Below are 24,411 nucleotides of genomic sequence, written 5' to 3' on the forward strand. Positions count from 1 at the left end.
CTCCCTGCCGCGTCCCCGGCCTGGGCCGCCGGTGGGTGCCGGTGGCGGCCATGAGCAAGCGGAAGGCTCCCCAGGAGAGCCCCAACGAGGGCATCACCGACTTCCTCACCGGTAGGGGGGGGCGGGCGGGGCGGGCGGGCGGTGGGGCCGCGGGCCCGCTGCTCTCACCGTGCTTCTCCCCGCGGTTCCCCCGTAGAGCTGGCCAACTACGAGCGCAACGTGAACCGGGCCATTCACAAGTACAACGCCTACAGGTACCGCCTCCCTCCTCCCCGCCGGCGGCCCCCTCTCGGGGCCCGGCCCGCCGCCGCGGGAGCCGGCTGGCAGCGCCCTCCGCGTTCGGGCGCTGACCGGCGGTGTTCTGCAGGAAAGCAGCCTCGGTTATTTCCCGGTATCCCAGCAAGATACGGAGCGGGGCCGAAGCCAAGAAGCTGGTAGGTGCCCGTGCCCAGGGTGCCGGCGGGAGGTCCTCGGGGCAGCGGCGCCGGGGGCTCCCGGGAAGCGGGGGGCAGCGCCAGGCTGGCCCCGCCGATGCCAGCTCCTCTGCCTGGTGGCCGAGTCGGGGCTCGGGGACGCGGTGCGGCTGCTGTGGGGGTGTCATAGCTGGATCTGGGGGCTCCAGCTGAGTCTCTGCCCGCAAAAGGATTCTGTTGTGGCAGGTTTCCCCTTCGTTGTGTTACTGCTTTACCACATTCGGGGAACTTGAGCAGTAATAATCAGAGCCTTGCTCAAAATTATTGCTTTGGGGGAACTTTTAATATAGCCCTTGAATTACAGGGTTTATGCTGCTTGTGTTGTACCCTTGAATTCTTGTGCTCCCTTACAGTCCAGTATTTCATCATGGTCTCGGTGGCCTCATAGTTCTTTCTGGACTCTAAATTCTGGGGAGCTTTCCTTTTTTTCTAGATATAATGACTTTAAGTGGTCTTGAAGTTAACTTGTCTCCCCTTGCCCCCACCAATATTTAGGATGGAGTTGGTGCTAAAATAGCAGAGAAGATAGATGAGTTCTTATCCACTGGAAAACTACGCAAATTGGAAAAGGTGGGTTTCTTTTCCTTGTGCTCTATTTCTCAATAGTTGCTTTTCTTTGTAACTTGCAAAGTAGCCTGCTTGCTTTGTGCCATTTCTGTTGTTGTCCCTAGAGAGACGCATGTCAAGCTTAAGACTGGTGGACAAGGAGTCTATGGCGAGTAGAAAGCAGGGAATGAGAAGCTCAGTCAAAGTCTCAAAACTGTCTATTTATGAAAATATTTTAGGCTATGTAATCAGCATCTGAATGTCTTCTGTGAGCAGCGGAATTCTGACTCTGGAAGGCTGTCGAGTTTTGTGGTTTAACCATGCTGGTTGCCTTAGCATGCGTAGCTAGGCAGTTGTCAGGCTTGGTGCATACGGCGTTATTGTGAGACACAGTACTACCCTTGGTACTGTTTCGCACGGATTTACAGTGAGCCTCCAAAACCGAATATGACTAAGCTGTTTTATCAAGATTTCTTCGTTTATTGCAACTGGAGTAAAGGGTTTGGGTTGTGTTGTTTTGTTTTTGTAGATTCGACAAGATGATACAAGTGCATCTATCAATTTCCTGACACGGGTTACTGGCATCGGGTAAAGTTTGTTTGTTTGTTGGGTTTGGGGGTTTTTTCCCTTCTCCTGTTTATTTGGTGGAGTTATGAACAGAATTTGGGTGACTGCAAATAATGAAGAGAATGAGTTTGAGCTGATGCTGTAGTGCGCACGCTGAGACGCCATAGTTGTGATGACACATTTGGCTGAGAAGAAGGGGTATGGAATCGGCAGTTACAGACTGCGGTGGAGGAGTGGAAGTGGGAAGCTTCTGTGTGCAGGCTGAGAGGGGAAGGAGAGGGGAGCTGGCCACGAATGGAACCATGAAAGACTGAGAAGAGTGGAAGTGAGAAGCCCCTTTGGGACTTTTGGTGGGAGGTTGGGCCCAGGGACAGTGGTGCTCTGTCGTGTGTTTGTAAAGGGAGTCATAGAGCCCTGAAACAGGCAACAAAACAAGAACAAATGAATAAACCCCCCCCCACACACACAAAAAAACCCCAGAACCATCAGAGCTCTTGTGCAATGTTTGAAACCCTTGAGGCTGAGGGTAGGGAATGCGATCATTCTCAAGTAATTCTGACAGAAAATGTGCTCAAAGTTTGAGGATATACTGGGATTTGAGAATGCCTTTGAGAAGTTGGGATGGGATGCAGAAGGAGAAGCTTGGGTGCTGTCCTGTCTCAGGACAGTGGAAGTTGTCTCCTTGGTCTGGAATCCAGCAAGAGATGCAGAGGAGGGTAAGAAAGGAAGTAAATGGCAGGTCAAGATCTGACAATTCTATTGTAATGTAAGAGTTTTATTGAGGAAATGGATTCAAAGTCTTTAAGGATGGTGGAGCTGTAACCGTGGGATTCCAGAGTAGCTGGAGAGTAGTTCCCCAGGAAGGCACTATGCTTCCGGGCGGGTGGTTCTCAGCGGTTTGAGATACTGGATAGGTATCTGGGTATAACATTACTTGAATGCCTGTCTCACAGCTGAAACATTGTTCTTTCCCACACAGTCACGTAGATTAATCTGATGGCAAACCCTTAAAGGGGAAAAAGGTTCAGCCATTCACTCGAGTGTTGTGCCGAAGGCACGCTCTCCAGCCAGACTGGAGCTGGGAGTGCTCTGCTGTACCGAAGGTTGCAAACTGGAGCCTTGTTGGGTTTTTTGAAGTGCTAGTCTAAAGACACTTTTGTGTTGCTGTTGCCTTAAGCTGGTTCAGAGACTGATGGTGGTTAAAGTAGTTCTTATCACGCTTTCAGTATTGTTGTCTAAAGCAGTATTGCCTATTTGGTGAGATTTTGTTTATTTTTTTACGATTATGCATTGCTATATAGTTATATCAATGCTAAAAATGTGCAGGCCAAACCTTGGATAGCCATCTCTGCTGACTGAAAGTACAAACTGAAAACGCATGTGCTGAAAAGAGGGTAAGCATCAGAAGTGACTTCAGTCTCGGCCTTGAGGAACCTAGGCAGTTACAGTGAATTCTAGTGTCCTTTTCAGTGTTGTAAGATTCTTGCTGTTCCTGACGGCAGATTGCCTTGTCTCTTTGCAGTCCCGCTGCTGCTAGGAAGTTCGTCGAGGAAGGAATTAAGACTTTAGAAGGTAAGTGTAACTTTGGGTCTTCAGTTTACACTCCAGTAATGTTTTCTGTCAAGCTGCCTGTTCCACAGCGGTACTGTGATAGCAGATACGCCCGAGGCTTTGAGGAGAGTGTCTAAGATGCTAGAGTTAGTGCACAGGCTAAAGTCATTGTGTACGTATCCAAAATAAAGTACTTACAGATTATATGGAAAATAACAAGGGGTTTGGCTTTGAGGTGAATGGTCTATTGAAGTCTTTATCAGAAGTGCTCTATGCATCCTATCAGCTGTTGAGTAGTCAGTTTAAAATCTCTTCCTTTGTGTTTGAGGTTGCTTTTTTCTTGTTACATATTCTCTGCGTGCATCATCTTTGCATCGGTGGAAACTTACTGTAATACTTTTAGCCCTCAAGTAACTTTTCTGTTTGTTTTTCTTAATTCTTCTAGATCTAAGAAAAAATGAGCACAAGCTGACCCATCACCAGCGAATTGGGTTGAAGTAAGCTTTCTTGGGTGCAAGTGCTTGGCTTTTGTAATGACTCCTTCAGACACCAGGATGTAACGTAAGGTTACACAGGCCAAGTGAAGTTCTCTTCTCTCTGGGTGCTCTACATGCTTTTCAGCAGTTATTCAGAGTTTTTGTTTCATTGCGGTTGAAATTCAGTAGGCTTAGTCTCCGTCCAGAAGGAAATTAATTTCAAACGGCTCTTTCAGTTAGCTCATGGAGAATCCCTTTAGCGAGGTTGCAATGATGTTTCTGGGGAATCTGCATAAAAGTGGCCCAGGGTGTTTTTTGTCATGTGCTGTGAGTAAGGTAAGACCTTTGCACGTCTGAACTTGAGAATGCCATGCAGAATGTGTGTCTGTCCCTCAGTACTTACCAGCTTGAACGCTGCTTGCCGAGTGGCTGTTCCAGCGTGCCAGTTCTGGCAGAACTATAGCTGTGTTTGCAAGAAGCTGCAAGTGAACCAAGTAAAGCCCTGTATCTGAATTGGTTCTGCGTGGGGCCAGCTCTAGTGTTTCCCCATCAGTGGCAGAGGTGTGGAATATGTGATCTGGACAAACTGCTTGCCAGTGAGTGAGAAGGGTTACACAATGATTGTCGCCTTCCCACTGCTCATCTGCGCCCCGTACCAGTGTGGGTGCCTTTATACGGGTGAGCATTCAAGGGAAAACCTTTCACTGTTAAGTGAGGCTAAGAAAACCCACCTGACCTGTCCAGGTTGCTAGTGCACACCCTGCCCTCGGGTCTGCTTCCAGCGTTGTGCTCGGATGTTGCTTCAGAACCTCCAGTAAGTGCTGAGCTGAAAGAATGGTTTCAGTGCTCTATGGTGGTCTTTTTGTCCCCAGTTCCACTGTGGCTCTCGGAGGGGGGTGAGGGCGGGGGGAGTCCCACATCCAGAAGCTCTGGCTGCAGAGCGTGGGGTTGGAATGGTTGGGCAGTGAGTGTTGGGGAACATGCGGCTCCGAGGCTGCAGTACGGCTGCTGTCAATGGTTCTGGTGCTGGAGGAGGGAGGAATGCGCCCGCTGGTCGGTGCGTTGCTGTTTCACCTGGCCTCTTTTTCTCCACAGTCAAGCAGCATGCTGGCAGTCTGGTTTTTACAGCTGCATGCAAAGATATCGGGAGCTGTATTTGACTTGTGAGCTTCCATTTAGCTCTTTCCAACATAGATCACCTCTGACCAGGGGCGAGGGACCTGTTCCTCCTGATTGCTGGTGGACTGAGTTTTGTCAGGAACCTTTTGTATTTTCAGAGGGCTATGTAAATATAAACCAATTGGTCATACAGTAATATTACTCCCACCTTGTAGCAGCTGCTCATGTGTAGTGGAAATAATAGGCAATGAAACCATCTTCTAAGCATTGTCAAGCACGCAGTTGAGTTTTTACTATTGCTTGGCAAGATGTTTTCTAAGATGTTTGGTGAGAATGGGGAGCTTTTTGTGATGTGACGGTAATACAAGTTGTATCCTTTCCTCTGCTACTCATTTAATTGACTAAAATTTTAAGATGCTACCCTTGCCAGTCTTTCAAACACTTTTATTTTTATGTATGCAGATATTTTGAAGATTTTGAGAAAAGAATCCCAAGAGAAGAAATGCTGCAGATGCAGGTAAGAACGTCTTTATCGGGGATGTGAGGCACTGATGGCCCATGAATGACTGACGCCTCTAAATGCACATCTTTCCTTTTTACATAGGAAATTGTGCTGAAAGAGGTAAAGAAGCTGGACCCAGACTATATTGCTACAGTCTGTGGCAGTTTTAGACGAGGTTGGTACTCTGTGATCTTGTTACGTTTATTTTGGGCCAATAAGCAAGACTTACTACTACATAAGTTGTTCTTCTAGAGAGAAAGTCTATGCTGGACCCTGGCTTTTTCCTGTTAGTATTGTCTTGACTGGTTAGTTCAGTGACGAAACACCTATGTAAATCCTTGCTTCTCCTCCCTGCCCCCATAAGGAGTAGTATATTGCGACATGTGAATTGTTTGCTTTGCTTTTACATTAACAACATTTGTGCTTCGTTGCTGTAGAGTACAGCAAGAATTTCTTGGGTATTTTCTGAGATATGAGGGGATATAAACTTTTTGATGGAAGAACCAGGTTCTCTTACTTTAAGATCATATTTTTGCAATTATCTTGAAGAGTGACTGACTATTTTCTACCAGAAAAATATGTTTACAGGAAGAGGTTAGATGGATGTTCACCAATGTTAGTATACTTGGTCATACCCAGAGGGATTTTTCTTCTTTCTTGCCTAGGAGCAGAGTCAAGTGGCGATATGGATGTTCTCCTAACCCATCCGAGTTTCACATCGGAATCATCCAAACAGGTGGGTTTCTCTGCTGCTGTGGATCAGTACTGTGCACTACTGCCACAAGGGCATGTTTAAATTCAGAAGATAGGTAGTCTCAGGCTGGTATTGCACCTTCTTGAATCTTTTTGTTAATGTAATAGTAACCTCTTCTCTTGGATCACCCTGTTTATTTTGAGGAGTTGTAATCACTTCTGAGGTCCATGTATTACGTTGTGTTCCTCTTGCAGAACTATTCAGTGTGTTTACTCTTACCCTTCCGTCCCTCCTCTTCCCTTCACACACACTCCCCCCACCCGCTCGAATTCGTGTGCTTTTACAATGTAGAACTGTAACAGCTAGCTGGATAAAGCAGAGGTTAAAGGTGGAGTAAGTATCTCTCTATGTAGCCATAATCTTTTGGACGAGAAGCAAATGTCCTCCTGTCCTTGTAATCTTCTGGGACTAACCCTGGAGAAGTCTAAACGACAGTTTGTATTTCTTGTGTCACTTCTATAGATTCATTGCTTAAAAGTTGAAAACTCGAACCAAGAAATGAGTTTTGTCACTTCCAATGAAAGCAATCTGACATGGGGATTTCAGTGGAAATTTTTTTTACCTTGCACAGCTGTAATTTTATTAGCTTTTTCTCAGTATCATTGTTATCTTTTTTTTCCCCCTCTGGGTCAAATTTCATGCACAATAATCCATATAATTATAGCGATGTCCTGTACTTCTGTGGGCCATTGTCTGGTAAATGGGTAAGATGTTCTTGTTATTTGTGAAATAATTTCTTCTTCTGTGTTGTCACTGTTTCTAGTCAAAACTTCTGCGTCAAGTTGTAGAACAACTGGAAAAAGTCCACTTTGTCACAGATGTGCTGTCTAAAGGTGACACCAAATTCATGGTAAGGCTTTTTTGCTGGTGAGGGATGTTGGGGCGATTACCTTTCCTGGCAGAAGCTAGGACACATACAAGATAGGTTGGTTGGACACTGGAGTTGTGATATATATATATATATTTTTTTTTTTTTAACTTTAATTCCACGCATAAAAACTTTCTGCAGTTAACTTTTAGTGAATCTCTCACGGTAAGGTTTCAGTATTAGAAAATCTACAGGTATTTATGTAGTTCTGAACCCTGCTGACATAATCTTCATCACACAGTGCCAATTGCGTCTCTGTTTTGCTTGACGTTTCTCCAGAACCTTAGCACAACCTCACTTCTTCAGTTGCACCAGTGACTGCTTTTGTAGCTCTGTCCTCAAGATCTTGGAAACACTATCTTTGATCTCGGGCCTCTGTTTACCTTGTTTTGTCTAATACATAACATACTTTCGTCTCCTTTTTTGTCAGTTTTGTTGCAGAGCAGATTTAATGGATAAGCTGCTAGACTCAGGATATAGTAGGGAATATGTGGGATGCCTAAAGGAAGTAATGAATTACAGGAACATTCATTTTGTTAGGTCCCTTGCTCACAGCAAAACTTTTTTCTTAAACATGTGGATTGGGTGTTAGCTTGCTTCGCTTAGTTTTCTTTACCCAGGTATCCTGGTCTTCCAGGCGGGTTAAAAGTTAATTCTAACGGAGAAGTGTTAGCAATAACAATAATAAGTGTAAGCAATAGCGAGTGGAAATGCAGACTGGTTAGTTCCTGCCAGTCGTTCACAGCGTCAGGCAATGGTTGGGGTGGGAAAGGACCTTAAAGATACCTGGTTCCAACCCCCTGCAATGGCAGGGACCCCTTCCACCAGCCCGGGTTGCTCAAAGCCCCATCCAACCTGGCCTTGAACGCTTCCAGGGATGGGGCATCCACAGCTTCTCTGGGCAGCCTGTGCCAGTGCCTCACTATCCTCATACCCTGGCGTTGTGGAATTCCCTGGAAGCTCAGAGGAGTGCTCCTGCCAGAGGGTTCACCAGAGGTCCATGACTTAGGAATTTCTATTCAAGAATCAAGATACCAATGTTAACAATGAGTTAAATGCATAGTAAGTTTTAATCTTTAAGCTATTATGTTAAGAAGAACAATATAGAATATAAATTACATGGGTTATATGCTGGCAGGTGTTCCACATCAATCATTTTTATTAAATTCAAGCGAGACTGCTCATTTGTCCCTGTACAGCCCCAACCCAGAGGCAGGCTAAAATCTGCCTACCTAAATAGAAATTAGAGAATAAGTAAAAAGGTTGATTGAAATGTAGATGATTATTCACCTTTAAGTACATAGGGATAAGAATTAGAAATAACTTAGGTATACGTGGAAATCGAGACAAAGTGAAGAAACTGCGAGGATCAAATAAGAAATTTGGCCGAGATGACCTTTGTGACAAGCCAACCTGAAAGAAGGGGGACTTTGAAACAGGAACAAATCGAGACGTTCTAAATGCCCTGAACACCCTGGAAATGTCTGACTGTTCAGAACAGACACGGGTTATGTGATCTATATGAGATAATGGTAAAAGACAAGGTATATAAGCACGGAGTAAAACAGTTTGAACCACCACTCTGCGGAGGTGGTCCGTTGATATATCGTTGCCTGAAAATAAAGCAAACCTGGAGTTACGCATCATCCACTGAATATTTTTGTAACTCAATTATATTCAGCTAATCTTTTGAACAGCATAAATACTTAAACATATAACACTACAGTTAAAGATACTTGCTTTCCCAAGATGAAAGGGGCTGTTGGAGCACTTGATTTTATTATTTTTATTGATTTATTTTTTGTTTGCTGGTTTGGTTTTGCTTAAAATAAGAGCTAAAAGAACTCTGAGAATGTCTTCAGTTTAGTTTGTGTTGCATTCTGAGAGGGAATGAAACTTGATGGCTTTTTTTTCTTTTGCTTGATCTTTAGGAGGAATAAGTGAAAGTCGCTCTCGTTCTTGCCAAATGGTTTAAGTGTAAATACCGTGTGGGTTTAAAGCTAAATGCACATCTGTGAGCCAAAAGCAGAGACACTCTGCATTCCCAGTTTGCATTCCCAGTTCGACAAGCTCATTATATTTTGACCATTTGCTCCATATAATCCTGTAGGTCTTAAATAGTTGTGGAATAGCTCTTGTCTTCAAAGTGGAAGCTAAGAAAGGAATGTTGTAAGAAAGGAAATATGACTGCAGCTGAGAATCTGAGAAAAGCAAGTCTGGATAAGGAGACAGACAACATAACTTTAAAGCATAAGCAATCTTAAACTTTCAAAACAAAGCTAAGAATAGAAGGAGAAGACTCAGCCTGAAGCTGCAATTGGTGAAACAGTTCAGCATGTAACCATTTCTCATCATTCCTTATGGTTCACGTCCCTCCCCCCTACTGCATTGTCATGTAAGGTGAGCATAGGCTAGGGAAAAAGAAAAGGCTGATGTGTGAATTGCATGAAGATTACAAAGCGGTTTGCAATGAAAAGTGGCAGAGGATTTCTCAAGAAAAAAAATTTCTTTTTTTTGATTTCTATTAGCTTGAGCTTTGTCTGCCTTTTCCTTAGCCTGCTGATGTTTGTGCATGCTGAAGAGCCTGATAATAGGTAGGGCAGAGGAATGGGAAGTGAGAAGTCCTGCGATCCTTCCTGCTGTAATAAAAACTTAAGAAGTGATTATATGCTACATTGAACTGTCGTCCCCTTAGCAGTGTGAAATAGTGATTCATGGTACTACGACATCCAGCTCTTCTAGTAAAATATTTAATCGGTTCAGCGGGAATTTAACTTTGCTCTCCGGGTTGGCTGAGGATTGTTTAGAGGTTGTTTAGGGGCAGGGGGGTGAAGATTGATCTCAAATCTGTTTAATTACATTTTGAATTTCTTGCTTTCCTTCCTTCCTCACAGGGCGTCTGTCAGCTGCCAGATAAAGAAGATGGAACAGCCTATCCACATAGGAGGATCGATATCCGGTACACACACCAAAAAAACCCCCAAATCCCCTGCTTTAGCTGTCTGCTACACAGTAGGCATTTGCATCAAGTTCGGCATTTAAATCTCTACTTCCACGTTCAGAACGTGGCGTTTACTAGGTTTCTAATTCCTTTGCAGTACGGAAGCCGCTGTGCAACTGGCAGTATCTACAACAGGGTATTAGCAAGAATGTTGTATTTTAAATCACGACTTTGTATCCAGTTTCAGAATTGTGACCTACTTTATCATGCTGCTTTGGCATTGACTCTTGGCAGGAGCGCAAGCACCATAACCGTGCAGTGGCTGAACACCAGTAACTTCTGGGTCAGGGTAGATGTGCTGAACCTTTCTTTGATACGCAGTTCTCTTCATTCTTGCACCTGGCTTGTGGGAAAATCAAATGTACAGAGTTGCAGAATGTGTGCATGTAAATAGGAAGTAAACCTGGAACAGTGTCTGAGTGGCTGAATTCCAAATGGCTTGTAAATTTTTTGTTACACATTTGTTCTAAATCTGTATTTTTCTTCCACTTTTATTCTAGGCTTATCCCCAAAGATCAGTATTACTGTGGTGTGCTGTATTTCACTGGAAGTGATATATTCAATAAGAACATGAGAGCTCACGCTCTGGAAATGGGCTTCACAATCAACGAGTACACAATCCGTCCCTTGGGTGTCACTGGTCAGTCTGGGCCTTTACGCAGAGTACTCTTTCTAGTTACGTGCTTTGCTCTGTGGCACAGCGTTACCTCTTTGGGCCACCTAATCTACTTAAAGTCTTACCGACCTACAGATTGTTTTTTCAGTGTCGTGCACAGCGCATATGTGGTTTCCCACTCTTAACAAGATATGTCATGTCCTTCAGTTGTTTTGGTTTGGAGGGGGGCTGCCTATATATTTTATGTATACACACATGAATATAAATATATTTAACTGCGTAACTACATGGCCCCAAAGTTAATTCATTACCTTACTTCCTTTGACACTAATGAGACCTGCACCTAAACATTGTATGAAAAGGTCTGTGGGGGGTGTTTTGTTTTAAGTCTGTTTTACTTAGAGCAGTTTTGTCTTAATCTTGCGATGCATGTGGCATTTCAGGATTGTACAGACCTTCCACCTTTCAAATAGCAACTTGAAGTAATTTGAAGTAATTTGCTTGCAGGAGTTGCTGGGGAGGCCCTACCAGTAGAATGTGAAAAAGACATCTTTGACTACATCCAGTGGAAATACCGAGAGCCAAAGGATCGGAGTGAATAACTGCTTGTCTAGGTTTGTAACCTGGAGAGATGTTTTCATGGCTTCTTATGAACATACAAAGTGCATATTCTTTCTTTGGCTGTTATTGCAAAAAGTGTACGTTACTGATGTTTAAAGCAAGTCCATGGCGCTAGCACAGAATGTGTAGTGAAGATTAAATCCTCTAAGATCTCATTTTGATCTCTGTCTCCCGCTCCCTCCCTCCCTCTCCCCGCCTCAAGCTGATTAAAGTACTTACTGTGTTTAACTGAATGGGCCGGGATACTGGAAAAACCTGTGGGGAAGGTGGTGTGGCAGTCAGACCCCTCGGAGAATGCATGTTGTCCTTCGCTTTGGGATTTAGTAAAAAACTATCATGATAAATCACGGGTTTCTGTTTAACCGCTGAGGAGCAGAAAGTTCTGACATGAAGGCAAAGTTTGCATCTTATTAAACTTCTTGCAGCTTGGTTTGAAGATGGTGGCTGTCAATCAAAATCAGTGCTGGTTCTTTGGAGTCACTGGGAAGTCTGACAAAACAATATTAGCCTTTTATAAAAGGCTACGTGCTTCGATTTGATAACACCTGTCGTCATCAGGCTATTAGGTTTTTTCCTAATAATTTTAGTAGCCCTGAGGCTGTGATCATTGTTAGAAAAGTCTGGATATTTCAAACCGAACAAGCCTTCTTAGCTTGTTTCTTGTAGTTTTGCAAAAGACGAGCAGAGTTCTGCTGCTTCCATGTTTTAATGTCATACACGCAGACATACTCTGTGCAAACATTGCTGTTTAATATCTAAAAACTGGGCAGTTCTTGGAGGAAATAACTTTTTTTTTTTTGCTATTTACTTTGTTGAGGTTGAAAGACTTGGAAGCAAAACCATTGCTTTTGTGTGGTTGTTGCAAATTGTCTCATTAAGTAATATGTATGATATTTTCAATTATTTTTTTAATGCAGCTTGAGCAATTATGTCTGTAGAGCATCCTGGAATGCCCAAATGAACATTTTGCTAATACAAGCTAAGCTGCTGGCATAACTTGCTTGAGTATGTAATCTACAGCATCTGTGTGAGCAGCAGGCACTTTATAAATAACCACAGATGAGATCTGGCCGTGGTAGTGAATTAGTACTGGCATTGCACAATTAAGAAAACTTAAATGGTTCTGAAGCTTCAGTATGAGACCAGTTTGTTTCACGTATATTGGGAGACCAGAAGAATTGTATTAGGAGAGTGTTATTCTTACAGCACGTAAATGAAGTGCCATCATTGTTATAGGATTATTCTTACAGCGCTTAGATCTCAGACTCTGTATGCTTCTGTCTCTCTTTTCAAATGTATGTTTGATGGGGAAAGTCCTAGAAGTCTATTTCCTACCCCCACTGAGTAGATGAAAGTATAAAAAACTTTTAATATTGGTGACACAAAACAATGTATTATGACTCCCTGCTGGCCAGCAGACGTGTCGAGGCAGGCTTTTCAGAACATACAAATCAGGTCAAAAAGAGACTGCCCAAGTGCTTAGTTGCACAGCTAACTGCTCCAGGATTTTTTGCTTAAAAATATATCATTGGAACACCTAAGACTAGTGAGAAACACGAAAGGCAGAAATGTCTTAAATTCCAGTGCTGAAGTTGCACCTTGGCACGTAGTTATAGAATGCAAAGTCATTATCGCTGGTGCTGTTGCAATACTACACGTTTATGTGACTGCAGAAGAATGAATGTCGCACAGGCCAGGCATGACTAACAATTTTCCATAGGATTTCCAGTTCAAATTGGGACAAGGATGTTCTAGTCAAGCTCTGCAATACCTGGAGCAAATGGGAAAAAGGGGGTACATGTCTTTGGAAGACCCTTTCTGGTCTTGAAGTGGAATTTTTAAACCATTATTCCTGTCTCTCTTGGCTGCTGTCAAAAACCTCCAGTCATGGAGAACCTGAAATCTGCTGGGCCGGTCGCTTTCTTTGCAGCATTGTTAAACATTTCAGGTCCTTGTGATACCAGGCGGAAATGTTTGAGGCATCTAGACTTTAAAATATTCTTTTGAGCTTTTAAAGAGCTTTTAAAGAAACTCTCTCCTTGCCTAGGGAGAAGGGAAAGGAGTCTCCTAGCGCTGGCTTAGCCTACTGGACACACTATTGCTTACATATCCAGGGTTACGGACTGAAATAAATGCAAGGTGTTCAGGTGCTTATGTGTTGCAGGCTGGTGCTTCCTGAGGTGCTGCTGTTCGCTCGTGGAAGAGGAGACCCGAGTTTGAGGCACAGCGCACAAAGAACTCCAGATTAAAATGCACGTCCCTCTGTACGACTGCGTTCCTAATTTCTCTCAGTCTTTTGGCAGGCGCTCAGGTGCGATCGTTGTGCTGCTCTGCTGACCGGTGTTTGACAAGACGAACTGAAGCCACGGTCACAGTGCTGAAAAAATTCTGGATGTTGAGCAACGTCACTGAGAACTAACTGCCTCGCCGATTCTGGTCTGGAAATGATACGCGCAGCAAAGCCCAGCAGCACAGCCCGAGGTGCAAAGGCAGCTTTCTCCCTCTTGCCCTGTGATAAGCAGCATGTGACCTGCCCTCCTGGCCTTTCTTTAGCCGCTCTGTCTTGTCCACGGATTCCTCCTAGCCGCTTTCCCTGTGCCAGATCAATGTTCAACATGCCCTGGCCGTGGATTAGTGCCCTTCTTCCCCAGCCTCATTCTGCCTTTCTCCTTTTATTCAGCCCCAAACGTCCTACTGAAGTGATTTAAGAGATCCAGAGCAAATCCTAAGGTTTCCATGTTTTCCCGTGTAAGGAACACAGAATGTTACACCGTCACGCATGCTGAAGTGTGGTTTCTTTTAGACGAGAGCCCTCCCTTGCCAGTTCTGAGCGAATTTGTATCTCCTTTGTGGATATTTCTCTTCTCCAGAAACTAATCCTTGTTTACTGGCTAAGCGTCTGTTACAGGTTTGGCGAGGGATGCAGAGATTTTGTAAATGTGTGGAAATTCTTGAGGTACATAAAAGGATTGTTTGCTGCCTCCTCTGCACTAGCTCTGCTGCCGAGTTTGCTGTTCTAAAAGTGGTGTGCTTCTCTCTTAATATATCTGCTAATGCCTTCCCTCTAGAGTTTGCCCAGCTGAAGCTGGCTGCAGGAACTGCTGTTGTGGCTCTTGCAACCACAAGGATGCGTGCCTGTGTAGAGATTGTTCTTGCACCATTGCCCCTGTCTTTGTTCTCCCTGTCTCTGATTAGATAGAGAGCAGTTGCATGTTCTGGAGAATTCTTTGGAAGTCCTCCAGAACAGTTTTTCTACGTATCCGTTTCTCCAGTTGGGTAAGCAGGTGCGTGAGTGCTTGCTGTTCGTATTTTATGCGCTTAGCTCTTAGCGTAATGGGCTTTGAGTGGTACAGCAATGCAGACGACCGTTCGCAATTGTTGGGAGCTCCCGAGAGCTTTGTGTTGCCCCAAGACAGCGACAGCAGAAAGCGTTCCATCTCTTTCCCTTCATCCGAGAACATCGCTATGCGCATTCACTGCATTACTGTTACAAGAATTGTGCGGCTATCCCATTCCTCATAACCGAATCTAAAACAAAAGCGTGTTGTCATTGCACGTGACGCAACGTGGAGGTTATGTTTGTAGACACGGGCTTTTGCCAGGCTGGACCTTGCGTTTATTCCCAAAGTGAAGGCGCCGCCAGCGCAGCGCGGCACCGTGGGTGTACCTCTGGTGCTCAGCGTCGGAGGCGGCAGCCGAGAGCAAACAGCCGCGTCTTTCAGAAACGCTGTGAGAGGAAGAGCAGTGGCACCGAGCTTCCCCAGAGAGCAGAGAGAGGGGATGAGAACGCTAACGAGCCTGGGCAGTCGCTGAGTAGTGTTGATCCTTCGCCTTGTGGTGCGTTTGTCCTGGTACCTGGAGAGGAAAATTGGCCTACATTTCTTTTTCTCCTGATAAACATTGAGATTTATACCCACATAAGTTTTTAAAGACAGAAAGATCCATTGTCGATGAAGGTCACAGATCCTTTTTTTTTTTTTTCTGTAAATGTTACTTTTTTTTTTTGACATCAAGCCTTGATCCAAAAATGTCGAGTAATGAAGAATAAGTAAAGTCTCTAATTTTTAGCAGTTTTTTAAAAAAAAAAAAAAAAAAAAAAACCAACAACAACAACAAGCCACACACACAAAACCCAACCAAAAAACCCCATTTAAATAATAGATAAAATTTTCTAATGTAGGCTTTTAACAGACAACCGTTTAAACTAGCAGCAACAGTCCTGCTTCTGAACCTCTTCTCGGTTAACCCGCCTTCTCCTGGTTAAGAGACTGAAATTTTGAACTGATGCAGGCATTTGCCTGCTCAGAAGGGCGTACTGGTCGGCTAGATCTTTCTTCCGATCTCCTTCTGGTTCTTTGTACCTTATGTACGTGCAGAGAGCAGAATGAGAGCGCTGGCCGCGTCCTGAAGCGCTCCTGCAGAATACCATTTTCAGCGGCTCTCTCTCCTTAGCTCCGCGCTAAGCATCCTGCTGCGGTGCTGTTTCCGTGTCCTTGCTTCTGACCCCTTCGCCGTGGCCACGTGCTACCGTGAGCGTTCTCCTGTTGCGTGTGACCTGCGTCCTTTCTTCCTGGGCGTGTTGTACTGTCGGCTCTCTGTTTTGTTCAACTTGCCGTTACCCCGAAGACTGGTCTCGTTAACTGGTGCGTTCCTACCACTCCTATCGGGTCAGTCTGCCCTTTTTTTGTACGCAAACCTGTCGGCTCTGCTTTTATAGCTCCTCTTAAATCACTGTGAAAGGTAATGAGTACTTTGGATGTTGAGGGGGGGCCCGTCAAGATGGCATTACCAGTTGTATTTGGGACAGGGATTCTGTTGGTTAACTTAAAACTGAACTAAACTTAGTTGTGATGTATCGCAGAGCAGCAGCGAGGAATGCATTGCGGCTGCTGTACTTGAATGCCTTGTAGGAGCACAGGGCAAACGCATTACACCATTGCGAGCTTCAAAAGGCAGGGCTATTTTATACGTAGTCCGATTGACTGTTGCTAATTATCCAACGCTTCCCTTGATTTGTTAAGGCTCAGGTCCCCTCTCTGCCTTTGCGGGGGCAGAGGGGAGTTGCCAGCCTGCTTAACCTGACTGGAATCACAAAGACGGACGGGATTCTGTTTCTTATTTTTATCTGACTTAAGCCTGCAGAACAGCTACATTTTTACTTATATAATTAGTGTTGATCAGTCTTAATCATGGAGATTACGGGCTGATACTCTTGCTTATCCCTTTATTTTCTTGTTTTTCCTGTTGTGAATTTAATGATTCTCTGGGGCTGTTCCCCAGCCCTAATGCATGCAGTGCTATGTAAGGTGACTAGAAGTAACTTGGTGCTATGTGAAGTCTTCTGATGCCTTGTAGTAGAGATATATATAGCTGATGTATTCGGTGTTTTCTTCAGTAATCGGTGGGAATAAATGAAGTGAGAATTCCATTGTGGATGTGTAATCCTGTTTGATTCTTTTCTTTGTAGCTGTAATTTTAAGAGCATCAAGAAGCAGCAACGCAAGCTTGCCCTGTTCACAAATGGTCCCTGGGCAGCACACGGCGTTACGCTGCTGCGTCCTCCATCGTCCTCGGCAGGTAGCCCAGGGGGCTGCTTTGGCTTGGCACTTGAGGCAGAGGTTGCTGGCCTTGTGGTCTCTCTTCCTAATGCTAAATTCTTCTAGGTGGAGGAAAAAGGGCTTGTTTGGTGTTTGGTTTTCCTGAACTATACAAATAGCCAATCTGTCTTTTTCTCTTCCTCCCCCCCGCCTCTGTTAGCTGGCCCTTTTTCTGGGCCGCGTTGGCTCACCTACAGTTCCTTCCCTCTTCCTCCTGCGGCACCGGACTGCGCCGTGCCTGGTCGTGAGGGGAGGCAGTAGCTGCAGCCCTCAGCTTGCCGCAGGGGCCCCGGGCACACGCGAGCATCCCCAGCCTCCGGCGTGGGCAGCCGGCGGTGGGGCCCTGCCGGCGGCAGGGGCTGCCGCTCCCATCCAGCTGCAGGGCCCTGCACCCGCACTGGCCGGGCCCGGCTCCCTCCTCGGCCGAGCGGTGCCCAGCGGGGACGGCGGTGGGCGCGGAGGGGGGCGGTGAGGAGCTGCCGCAGCCGCTGCACCCTGGGACCGGCTGGGCGAAGGAAGCGGCCCTGCGGCTCCCGGCACCGCGACACCAGCCCCCCCCCCCCCCCCCCCGCGCCCCTCCAGCGCCGGTTGCGGGTTTCCGCCTCGCCGCCGTTTCTCGCAGCGGCCGGGGCCCGGCGCTGAGGCGCCTCCCGCCGCCGGGGCCGCCCCCCCCGCCCCGCTGCCGCCGCCCCGGGCGCTGCCCCCGCCGGCCCCCCCCGGAGGGCCGGGCCCCCCCGGCAGGGCCGGGCCCAACGGCGGCCGCCCCGCCCTGCGCAGGCGCGGGGCCGCGCATGCGGGCTGGGGGCGCCGGGAGCGGCAGCGGGGGCGGCGCGGCGGCAGGTAGCGGCGGCGGGGGCCGGGGCGCGGCGGGGCCCGCGGCGGTGGCTGGGCAGAGCCCGGGGGCGTCCCCCGGCCCCCCGCGGGGCCGAGGCGGGCGTCCCCCGGGTCACCTTGGCGCGGCGGGGCTGGGCCGGGGCCCGGGGGGCGGCGGGGCGGCGGCGCTTCCCCGGGCCCGGCGATGGCCTCGGGGCGCGGCCGGCTCTGGCTGGGCGGGCGGGCGGGCGTCCCCCCGGCGCCCCGCTTTCTCGGCCGGGAAGCGCGAACCCTGGGCCGGGCGGCGGCCGCGCCTCCCCGCCGTGCCGCCGCGGAGGGGCCCGGGGCGGCCGGGCGGGCCGCGCTCCGTTACCCGTTGCGTAACGGACCAGGAGGAGGCCGCGCCCGCCGCTCCTCAGCGCCCCGCTCCGGGCCCCGGCCCCGCCGCTCCGGGCCCCGCCGCTCCCGGCCCTCGGCCGCAGGGCGCCCGGCGGCCGTGCCGCGGCGGTGCCGCCGTTCCCGTCGGTAAAAATGAAACTGGCGTCTCGAAGCGCCGTCCTGCTCCTTCTGCCGCCTTCTGTACGTCTGCTTTGGGGGGGTTTGCGGTTATTCCGTAGACCGGCGGAATATTCCTACCTTCACGTCTTCGCTGGCGTTTCCAGTTCGGGTTACCTCTCTGCAGCGCACGCACAGGCGCTGGCTTACTGCGCGCTGTGCCTGAAGATGGCAACGTGAAGCATCGGTTGCCCCCAGCCTTTTATTCCTTGATATATTTTCTCCTGTGGTCGTTGTACTGCTTTTATTGTCGTGGGAGGGAAAATCAAAGCACGAGATTAAGGAGCTTCGTTTAAAAACAAGGTCCTTAGGACGAGTACTGTGGCTTAGTCCCAGATCCCTGCCTTAACGTTTCTTTTCCCGCTTTACTTTGTGTTTTGTCAGCCGTTGTCATCGCGTCTGGTTGATGGAGCCCAGTTCCAATTTCGCGTTACTGGTTGTGGAACTGCGAGCTCGCTTCCTCTGAACAGCTCTGGCTTGCAAGCGGAGCTGCTTGTTATTAGCAGAGAATTTACCTTGGGCTTTTTTTTAAGAATGGTGTTTAAATACTCGCATAATATTTAACGTAAACATTAAAACACATAGAATACAGAAAATACAGCTGTATGGCGTAAAGAGAGGAGAGCTGTTAGGAGAGGGAAGAGGCTGACAGTGTTCAGGATGTCTCAATAGCCTTAAGACAACGAAAGCAGAGCAGGGCGTCAGCCGAAAGGTGAGATTTAGGGTGAGAAGGTGCTGACGGGAGGGTAAGGCCCTCCTTTACTCGAAGGGTGGTGGGAAGAGGTGAGAGAGCCGGCAGCGCCTGGAGCTCGGGGTGCGGCACGCTCTCGGGAACGGGCGGAGGGTGGGTAGCTAAGCTCTTGCTCTCGTTTGATGTGACATCTCCATGTCGTTTGAACGTTAGAGTAGACCGATGTCTTCTAACCTCTAACCAGGTCAGTCCCAGCTCCCAGAACGCGCTGTGGCTCACCGCGGCTCGTCGTCAGCCTTCTCATTGAAAAGAGGTTATGTGGTTTGGAGGCCAGCTACAGATCCCGATGATTATGGCGTGTTCCTGGCACGTTTTCAACAGCTGGGCAGTTCCCTGAAAGCCAGCTGTGACTAAAGAGCATTTTTGAAACGAATCTGCCTGTGTTTTGTATGAATTCTTATGCAGGGAGTTAGCTTTCATATTGGTTTTTGCTGGGAAAAAACATTTGAGGTTCGAGAGCCCGCTAGGCAGTTACTGCGTACATAGAGTATTGCCAGGTTAAAATGCCCAGGCATCAGCCTTGCTCCAAAAACTTGAGTTACCAAGCTTTTGAAAGCAGCAGGATGAACTATCCTGACAAACCTATTAAAAAAACCAAACCAAAACAACAAAAAAAACCCCAAAACCCCAACCCAACCAACTAAAAAAAAACCCCAAACCCCAAATTTAAAGTATGAGTTGAAACTTCTGAATTGAGAGATTTGTGTGAAAAACCAATGTTTTAAAGTGAAGATATACTCTGCTCCATAGCTGCGTTGCTGAAACTATTGTAATTACAATTTAAACTATGCTGTTATAAAAGTACCCGTTCTGTTTCTCTTTCGTCAGTTTAATGATTCACTGATTGTAATTTTTCCCTCCGTGTTGACAGGTACAAAGGCCTTTTTACGTAGTAATTTTGCGAAGTACCTGCTTTATGCACTAATCTTCAGATAAGGAACCTGCAGTCATGTCCAGCTATTTTAGATCCTCTAAACCCACAGGTATATATTCGTAGACTCGTAGAACATCTCGAGTTGGAAGGGACCCGTAAGGCTCATCGAGTCCGTGTACGGGTAGATACAAAGCGCAGGTTAGCCATGAAGTCACTGGACGTAGAGCGTTTGCCCGCTACGGGAGGTAAATTGCCCCAGCGCTTCCTTTTGGGAAAGGGCTAGCTGTCTGAAAAAATACTGCTTAGTACCGATACTGTCGCCTGCGTGACAGAGGGACTGAGCACGCGGTAAGCAACTGAAATGGTGGAGGAGAAGTGATGACTTCAGGGATTTTACAGGTCTTGCTCGCGTTATTACTTTTTGGATTGGCCTTTCAGCATGGTGGAAGTAACAAATGGGGAATCGGGGATTCCTGGTGTCGGGTGTTGCAGAGAAGAATATCAACAAGTGCATTAGCTGTAGGAAGGGTTAAGTGGCAAAGAGTTGCCCTTAAAATCAAACAAAAGCATCATCTTTGATAGCTTTTCTTTTCTGGAGTAGGTGTGCCTTTGCATTCGTGCAAACTTATTCTAGAAGGAGAAGACTAGTTTTCCACTGGGGAAGAGTTTGCCTGCTTCTTTTAATGTGGATTTTCTGATGCAAAATCCCTAAATTGTGGTAACTAACATTAAATATGTCACGTAAGCTGTAATATCACATGCCCGTCCTTTGGGGTTTGGCCCTCCGAAGTAGCTGTAACAGTTACCTGTGTTGGAAAAAGCAGGTTTTGCTGCTGTGTATACACAGGGCAGAAATCCTCCCTGGCGGCTGCTGGGCAGCACACGGAGAGCTCTTCTTGTATTTTAGAAGTCTCTGGAAAAGCTTTCTAAGAAGTCGCAGGTGCGCGTGGCAGTCGGGTATCTTGTCCCTTGGGGGTGTTCAGTGATGCGGCTCCCGTCAGCTCCTTTTGCAGGGTAAGAGCGCGAGGCCTACGCGCGTGGCCGAATGTCCTGTCCTGGGGTTTAGCGTTCCCAAATAGCGGACTGGCTTTCGTCGCTTCTTTGAATTGAAGTTTGTTTCTGCCAGAGCAGCGATGACACCAGGATGACTTCTATGAACGTTCTTCAAAGGTCTTGCGGCTCCGTATCAGTGGAGCCTGCAGCGTGTACTAGCCGCAGACGTTCATAAATGCTTTGGATGTAGTTTAGATTTTATGCTGTTAAACCTAAGATTATTACAGCTTCCAATATGTTTCAGATCCAATGGCTGTCCCACCATCATACAGCGACTTGGGAAAGTCTGCCAGGGATGTGTTCAACAAGGGATATGGTAAGTGACGAGAATGTGGTTTGATAACCTGTTTTATTTGTTCTTAGGCGTCTTGAAAGTGGCAATGAAAACATGGGTGCCCCAGCGATCCCCTGAACACCTTGTGGTAGGAGTTCAGCGGAGGCCCGGAGCGTCCAGCCCCTTCCGAGTTTGGGCTTTAGACATGATATCATGAAGGTGCTGCAGTAGGCAAAGAGTTAGAGGGGGAAGTTATGAGTTTGACCTTGAGATGCACTCCAGAACAGTCTCTGAAGAGCGCTGCTGTTTTTACCTTCCAGTTTTTGTATTTAGAGGCATTAAATCAGTCAAGCTCAGGTAGATTGGCATAGGAGACCATATGTGGCAGCAGACAGGTTCCTGAGGCAGAATGATCTTTATGGTAATGAGAATAGCCTATTGTCATGGCTGTAGGGAAATAATTTCACAATATTTGCATTCCTCTTTTAAAGAATTCAAATTTAGAAATTCTGATATTAGTCCCTTTTCTGGGAGCAGTACTAAAAGCGTTGACGTTTTTTATCTGGCTTTGTGCGTGTGTAACAAAGATGGCATTTGTATCCCGAATCCATGGGCCGCAGAGCATTGGAAAGCACCCTGGCCTGGCCTCTGCGCCCGGCGGTTCAGGCTTTGCTGAAGTCACCTCAGGTTCCCTGCTTTAGCGGCAGCTGTTTCGGGCTTTTCTGCTCTGTGCAAGGGCCGGGCGTTTCCCTGGATTCACAGCAGCTTAGAAAGAAAAGGAAGAACGCAGCAGTATCTCTGTATACAGCACTAGTCGAAGTACGTTGAAACGTGTTTTTTCTCGGAGAAGGGGAAAAGAAAAATTCCTGCCCTGCAGTCAGAAATATGAAAGTAAAATGAGTAAATCGGAAGAAATGGTAGCTGTATTGGTTGGCCCCAGACTGCAGGTAGCTACGGAAGGTGGGGATACTTGATGATGGGTGACTGTTAGGACTATAAATTATGAGGCCACCCGCTTTGAATTGTCAAAAGTCCTTCGGTCATTCCTCAGTAAGGTCAACAACTGTTGAAATACGAAAACGGGCTGTTTCGGGTCAGTGTGTCCTACCTGCCGTACGTGGGGTGGGTTGGCAATAAGCCTTGCCTGTACATTGCGGCGATACACATGCTGTGTGCTCGTTTCTTTTCAGGGTTTGGAATGGTCAAGTTAGAGCTGAAGACCAAGTCTTCCAGCGGGGTGGTAAGTACCGGGGGCTTTCAGCATCGCCGGTAGTGCACTGGGAGGACAAATTGCTGAACGGGTTGGTGGTAATCACTTGCTAGCAGGTGTCGCTTCTCTCTTTCAGTTCTCGTTTTAAAACCCGTAGCTGACCAAGGTATTTCTGTAACGCTGCGTGGGGCTGGCGTAGCGGTGCTGCTTTTCCCCCGGCGGGCAAGGATTTTCACACATTTTGTTGTGGACGCGTGGCTTTCCTCCCGGTTCCCGTTGCCACATCCCAAACAGAAGAGTTTCTTCGCCCTAAATAGCTCTCATTTCTGCTTACGAATGCAACTGAGTTTTTCTGCTGTTGTTGGTTTTTATAGGATTTTGAGTCCAGACTGACTCGTTATCCAAAAGACCAAGGGGCAAATAAGAACCACGGTTTAACTTCATTTTCACCCATCTCCTCCGTGCTTCCAATGCAAGACTTAACTAAAACTCAGTGGTCCTCCTGCAGTACCCTTTATGTAGAATTTGAGAGCATTTTATAGACGTTAATTAAGCTTTAGCACTTCAGGTAACTAGAAAATACCATGATCTCCACTTTAATGATGGAGAAGTGGAGCTTCCTCACGATTTCACAGGAGGGCTGGCAAAACCAGGGAGAGATTCATAATTCTGGTCTCGAAGCACAGGCACGTACTGTTTACTAGATAAGCTCGTTCTTCCACTGAGCCTCAGTTCTGTGCGTGCTTTTCAGCCTGCTTCATAACCGACCCTGCCTCCTCCTCCCGTGTTCTTCTCATGCAAATGGTGTAAGTCCTTCCCTTTGGATTACTGCATTCTCCCCCAGTCGAGCTTTTGATGGGTCGCTTGCATTGTGCGCCAGGAACGCGTAGCACGAGTTGCTATGTGGTCTCGGTACTGCGACTGCTACCAGTTACTGACGTCCCATGACGTGCGTAGTTTTCCTGGCTGGAAGTTTTGATTCTCAAATAATATGCTAATGGTTAATTATGCTGTCTTCTGAACGCGATGGAACACAAACAACCGTATGAAGTTCTAAAACGGGCTTTTCCTTTTCCATGCAACTTTCGTGTTGGATGTGTACCCAGCTGGTAAGAACAGTGACTGTTTCGGCATGTTGGCTCTTTATTGCTGTGTCTGGCGAGGCTTGCTGTGGTGCATACTGCCCTTCATAAACTGTTCTGTTGTTTTCAGCCATGTTATCATCCACGTCATGACGTTTGACTGTGTCCATAGCTCTTAATCTGCTGTGTGATCCATGTATGTAAAGCCATTTGCAATCTTTGTCCAACAATCCACAGTAAGAACACTAAAAACAGCAGGAGGGGAAACAAGACGGATGCGGTATTGACGCAGTTGTCTGTTGCTTCAGGTTTTGTGCTTGCAAAGTGTTTCTAATGGGCATTCTGCTGCAACGAAATGGGGCTTGGGGATGGAGACGAGGCGAGGGACAAAGCGTGAGATCTAACTCATCCTTGGGTACTAATAGTACCTCTGATTGTTGTGATGCAGAAATGTTTTGGGTGGTTTTCCTGCGGACTGAGAAAACAGCCGGGGTGGCGGCTGTCGGTCAGAATTGTTTCAAGGACCGCAAGTGGTTCGGCCTAGGAAGCGCGTGGCGGTCCCGTAGCTGCCAGCCACCGTGAACTGGGAGGTGAGCGAGAAGCTGAGCTGACTGCTGATGCAGACTGGGCTGCCACCTGGAGCCGGAATGAGTTTGATTTTCAGCTGCAAAAAATTCAAGAAGCGCTTCTACGCAAGGTGGCTCGATGAGAGGGCTCTAATTGAGACAGTTGAAGCTTGGTGGCAGCGGATGCTGACCGCGTGCCTTCTGCCTCCAGAAGCAGGTCTGGTTCTGACACCCGGCAGAATCCTTTGCCTTTTGATCATATGGCAGCGCAGGGTTTTTTTCCCCTTGGCTGTGAGAAAAGCATTTTACAATCTTTCCTCTGCTTGGTCTGAGAACCAAACGAAGCCCTTTCAGTCAGTTACCTGCCCTGAGGTCAGAAGGAAGTTACTTCTGAATTCTGGTGCGGGTGTCAGATGTCTTTGCACTGAATTTGTGGAAGCGACCTTAGGGCAGTGTGGAGCCATTAAGGGACAGTCTAACGCATCCTGGCTGGCGTGGCGTGTTTTTGTTAGCTGGCTGGATCTGTTACACGGCTGCTGTGC

The 24,411-nt window shown here is 47.2% G+C and overlaps 2 protein-coding genes across 9 annotated transcripts in view; both read left to right on the forward strand.

The window, feature by feature from the left end:
- On the forward strand, positions 1 to 21,032 carry LOC309601899 (DNA polymerase beta). 3 transcript variants are annotated; one of them, XM_082335148.1, is made up of 15 exons: positions 1 to 111; positions 197 to 254; positions 368 to 434; positions 969 to 1,043; positions 1,549 to 1,607; positions 3,109 to 3,158; positions 3,583 to 3,634; positions 5,195 to 5,249; positions 5,337 to 5,409; positions 5,900 to 5,970; positions 6,752 to 6,838; positions 9,751 to 9,815; positions 10,358 to 10,497; positions 10,981 to 11,087; positions 20,982 to 21,032. In XM_082335148.1, exons 1-14 carry the CDS (start codon positions 51 to 53, stop codon positions 11,073 to 11,075), a joined length of 1,008 nt encoding a protein of 335 aa, XP_082191274.1. In that variant the 5' UTR covers positions 1 to 50; the 3' UTR covers positions 11,076 to 11,087; positions 20,982 to 21,032. The 3 variants fall into 3 exon arrangements, with proteins under 3 accessions (XP_082191274.1, XP_082191273.1, XP_082191275.1); XM_082335147.1 differs by lacking the exon at positions 20,982 to 21,032 and adding an exon at positions 13,387 to 17,100; XM_082335149.1 differs by lacking the exon at positions 20,982 to 21,032 and adding an exon at positions 13,398 to 17,099 and having other exon boundaries at positions 16 to 111.
- Positions 11,065 to 24,411, forward strand: part of LOC309601900 (non-selective voltage-gated ion channel VDAC3-like) — a 20,829-nt gene continuing 7,482 nt past the window's right edge. Inside the window, exons 1-3 of one of the 6 annotated variants that reach the window (XM_082335153.1) lie at positions 11,065 to 11,087; positions 20,982 to 21,053; positions 22,202 to 22,251. In XM_082335153.1, coding sequence (XP_082191279.1) covers positions 20,987 to 21,053; positions 22,202 to 22,251 — 117 coding nt within the window. In that variant the 5' untranslated portion in view covers positions 11,065 to 11,087; positions 20,982 to 20,986. The other 5 variants (XM_082335150.1, XM_082335152.1, XM_082335155.1 and 2 more) reach the window with 5 other exon arrangements.

The sequence above is a fragment of the Platalea leucorodia genome (assembly GCF_965183815.1).
Source record: "Platalea leucorodia genome assembly, chromosome: W".
Lineage (NCBI taxonomy): Eukaryota > Metazoa > Chordata > Aves > Pelecaniformes > Threskiornithidae > Platalea > Platalea leucorodia.

Excerpts from the sequence above, each read along its gene's own strand:
- LOC309601899 (XM_082335148.1), top strand. The coding sequence starts at position 51 with ATGAGCAAGCGGAAGGCTCCCCAGGAGAGCCCCAACGAGGGCATCACC. Across the intron at positions 112-196 it reads CATCACCGACTTCCTCACCG|AGCTGGCCAACTACGAGCGC; the intron begins GTAGGGGGGGGC and ends GTTCCCCCGTAG. Across the intron at positions 6,839-9,750 it reads AAGGTGACACCAAATTCATG|GGCGTCTGTCAGCTGCCAGA; the intron begins GTAAGGCTTTTT and ends CCTTCCTCACAG.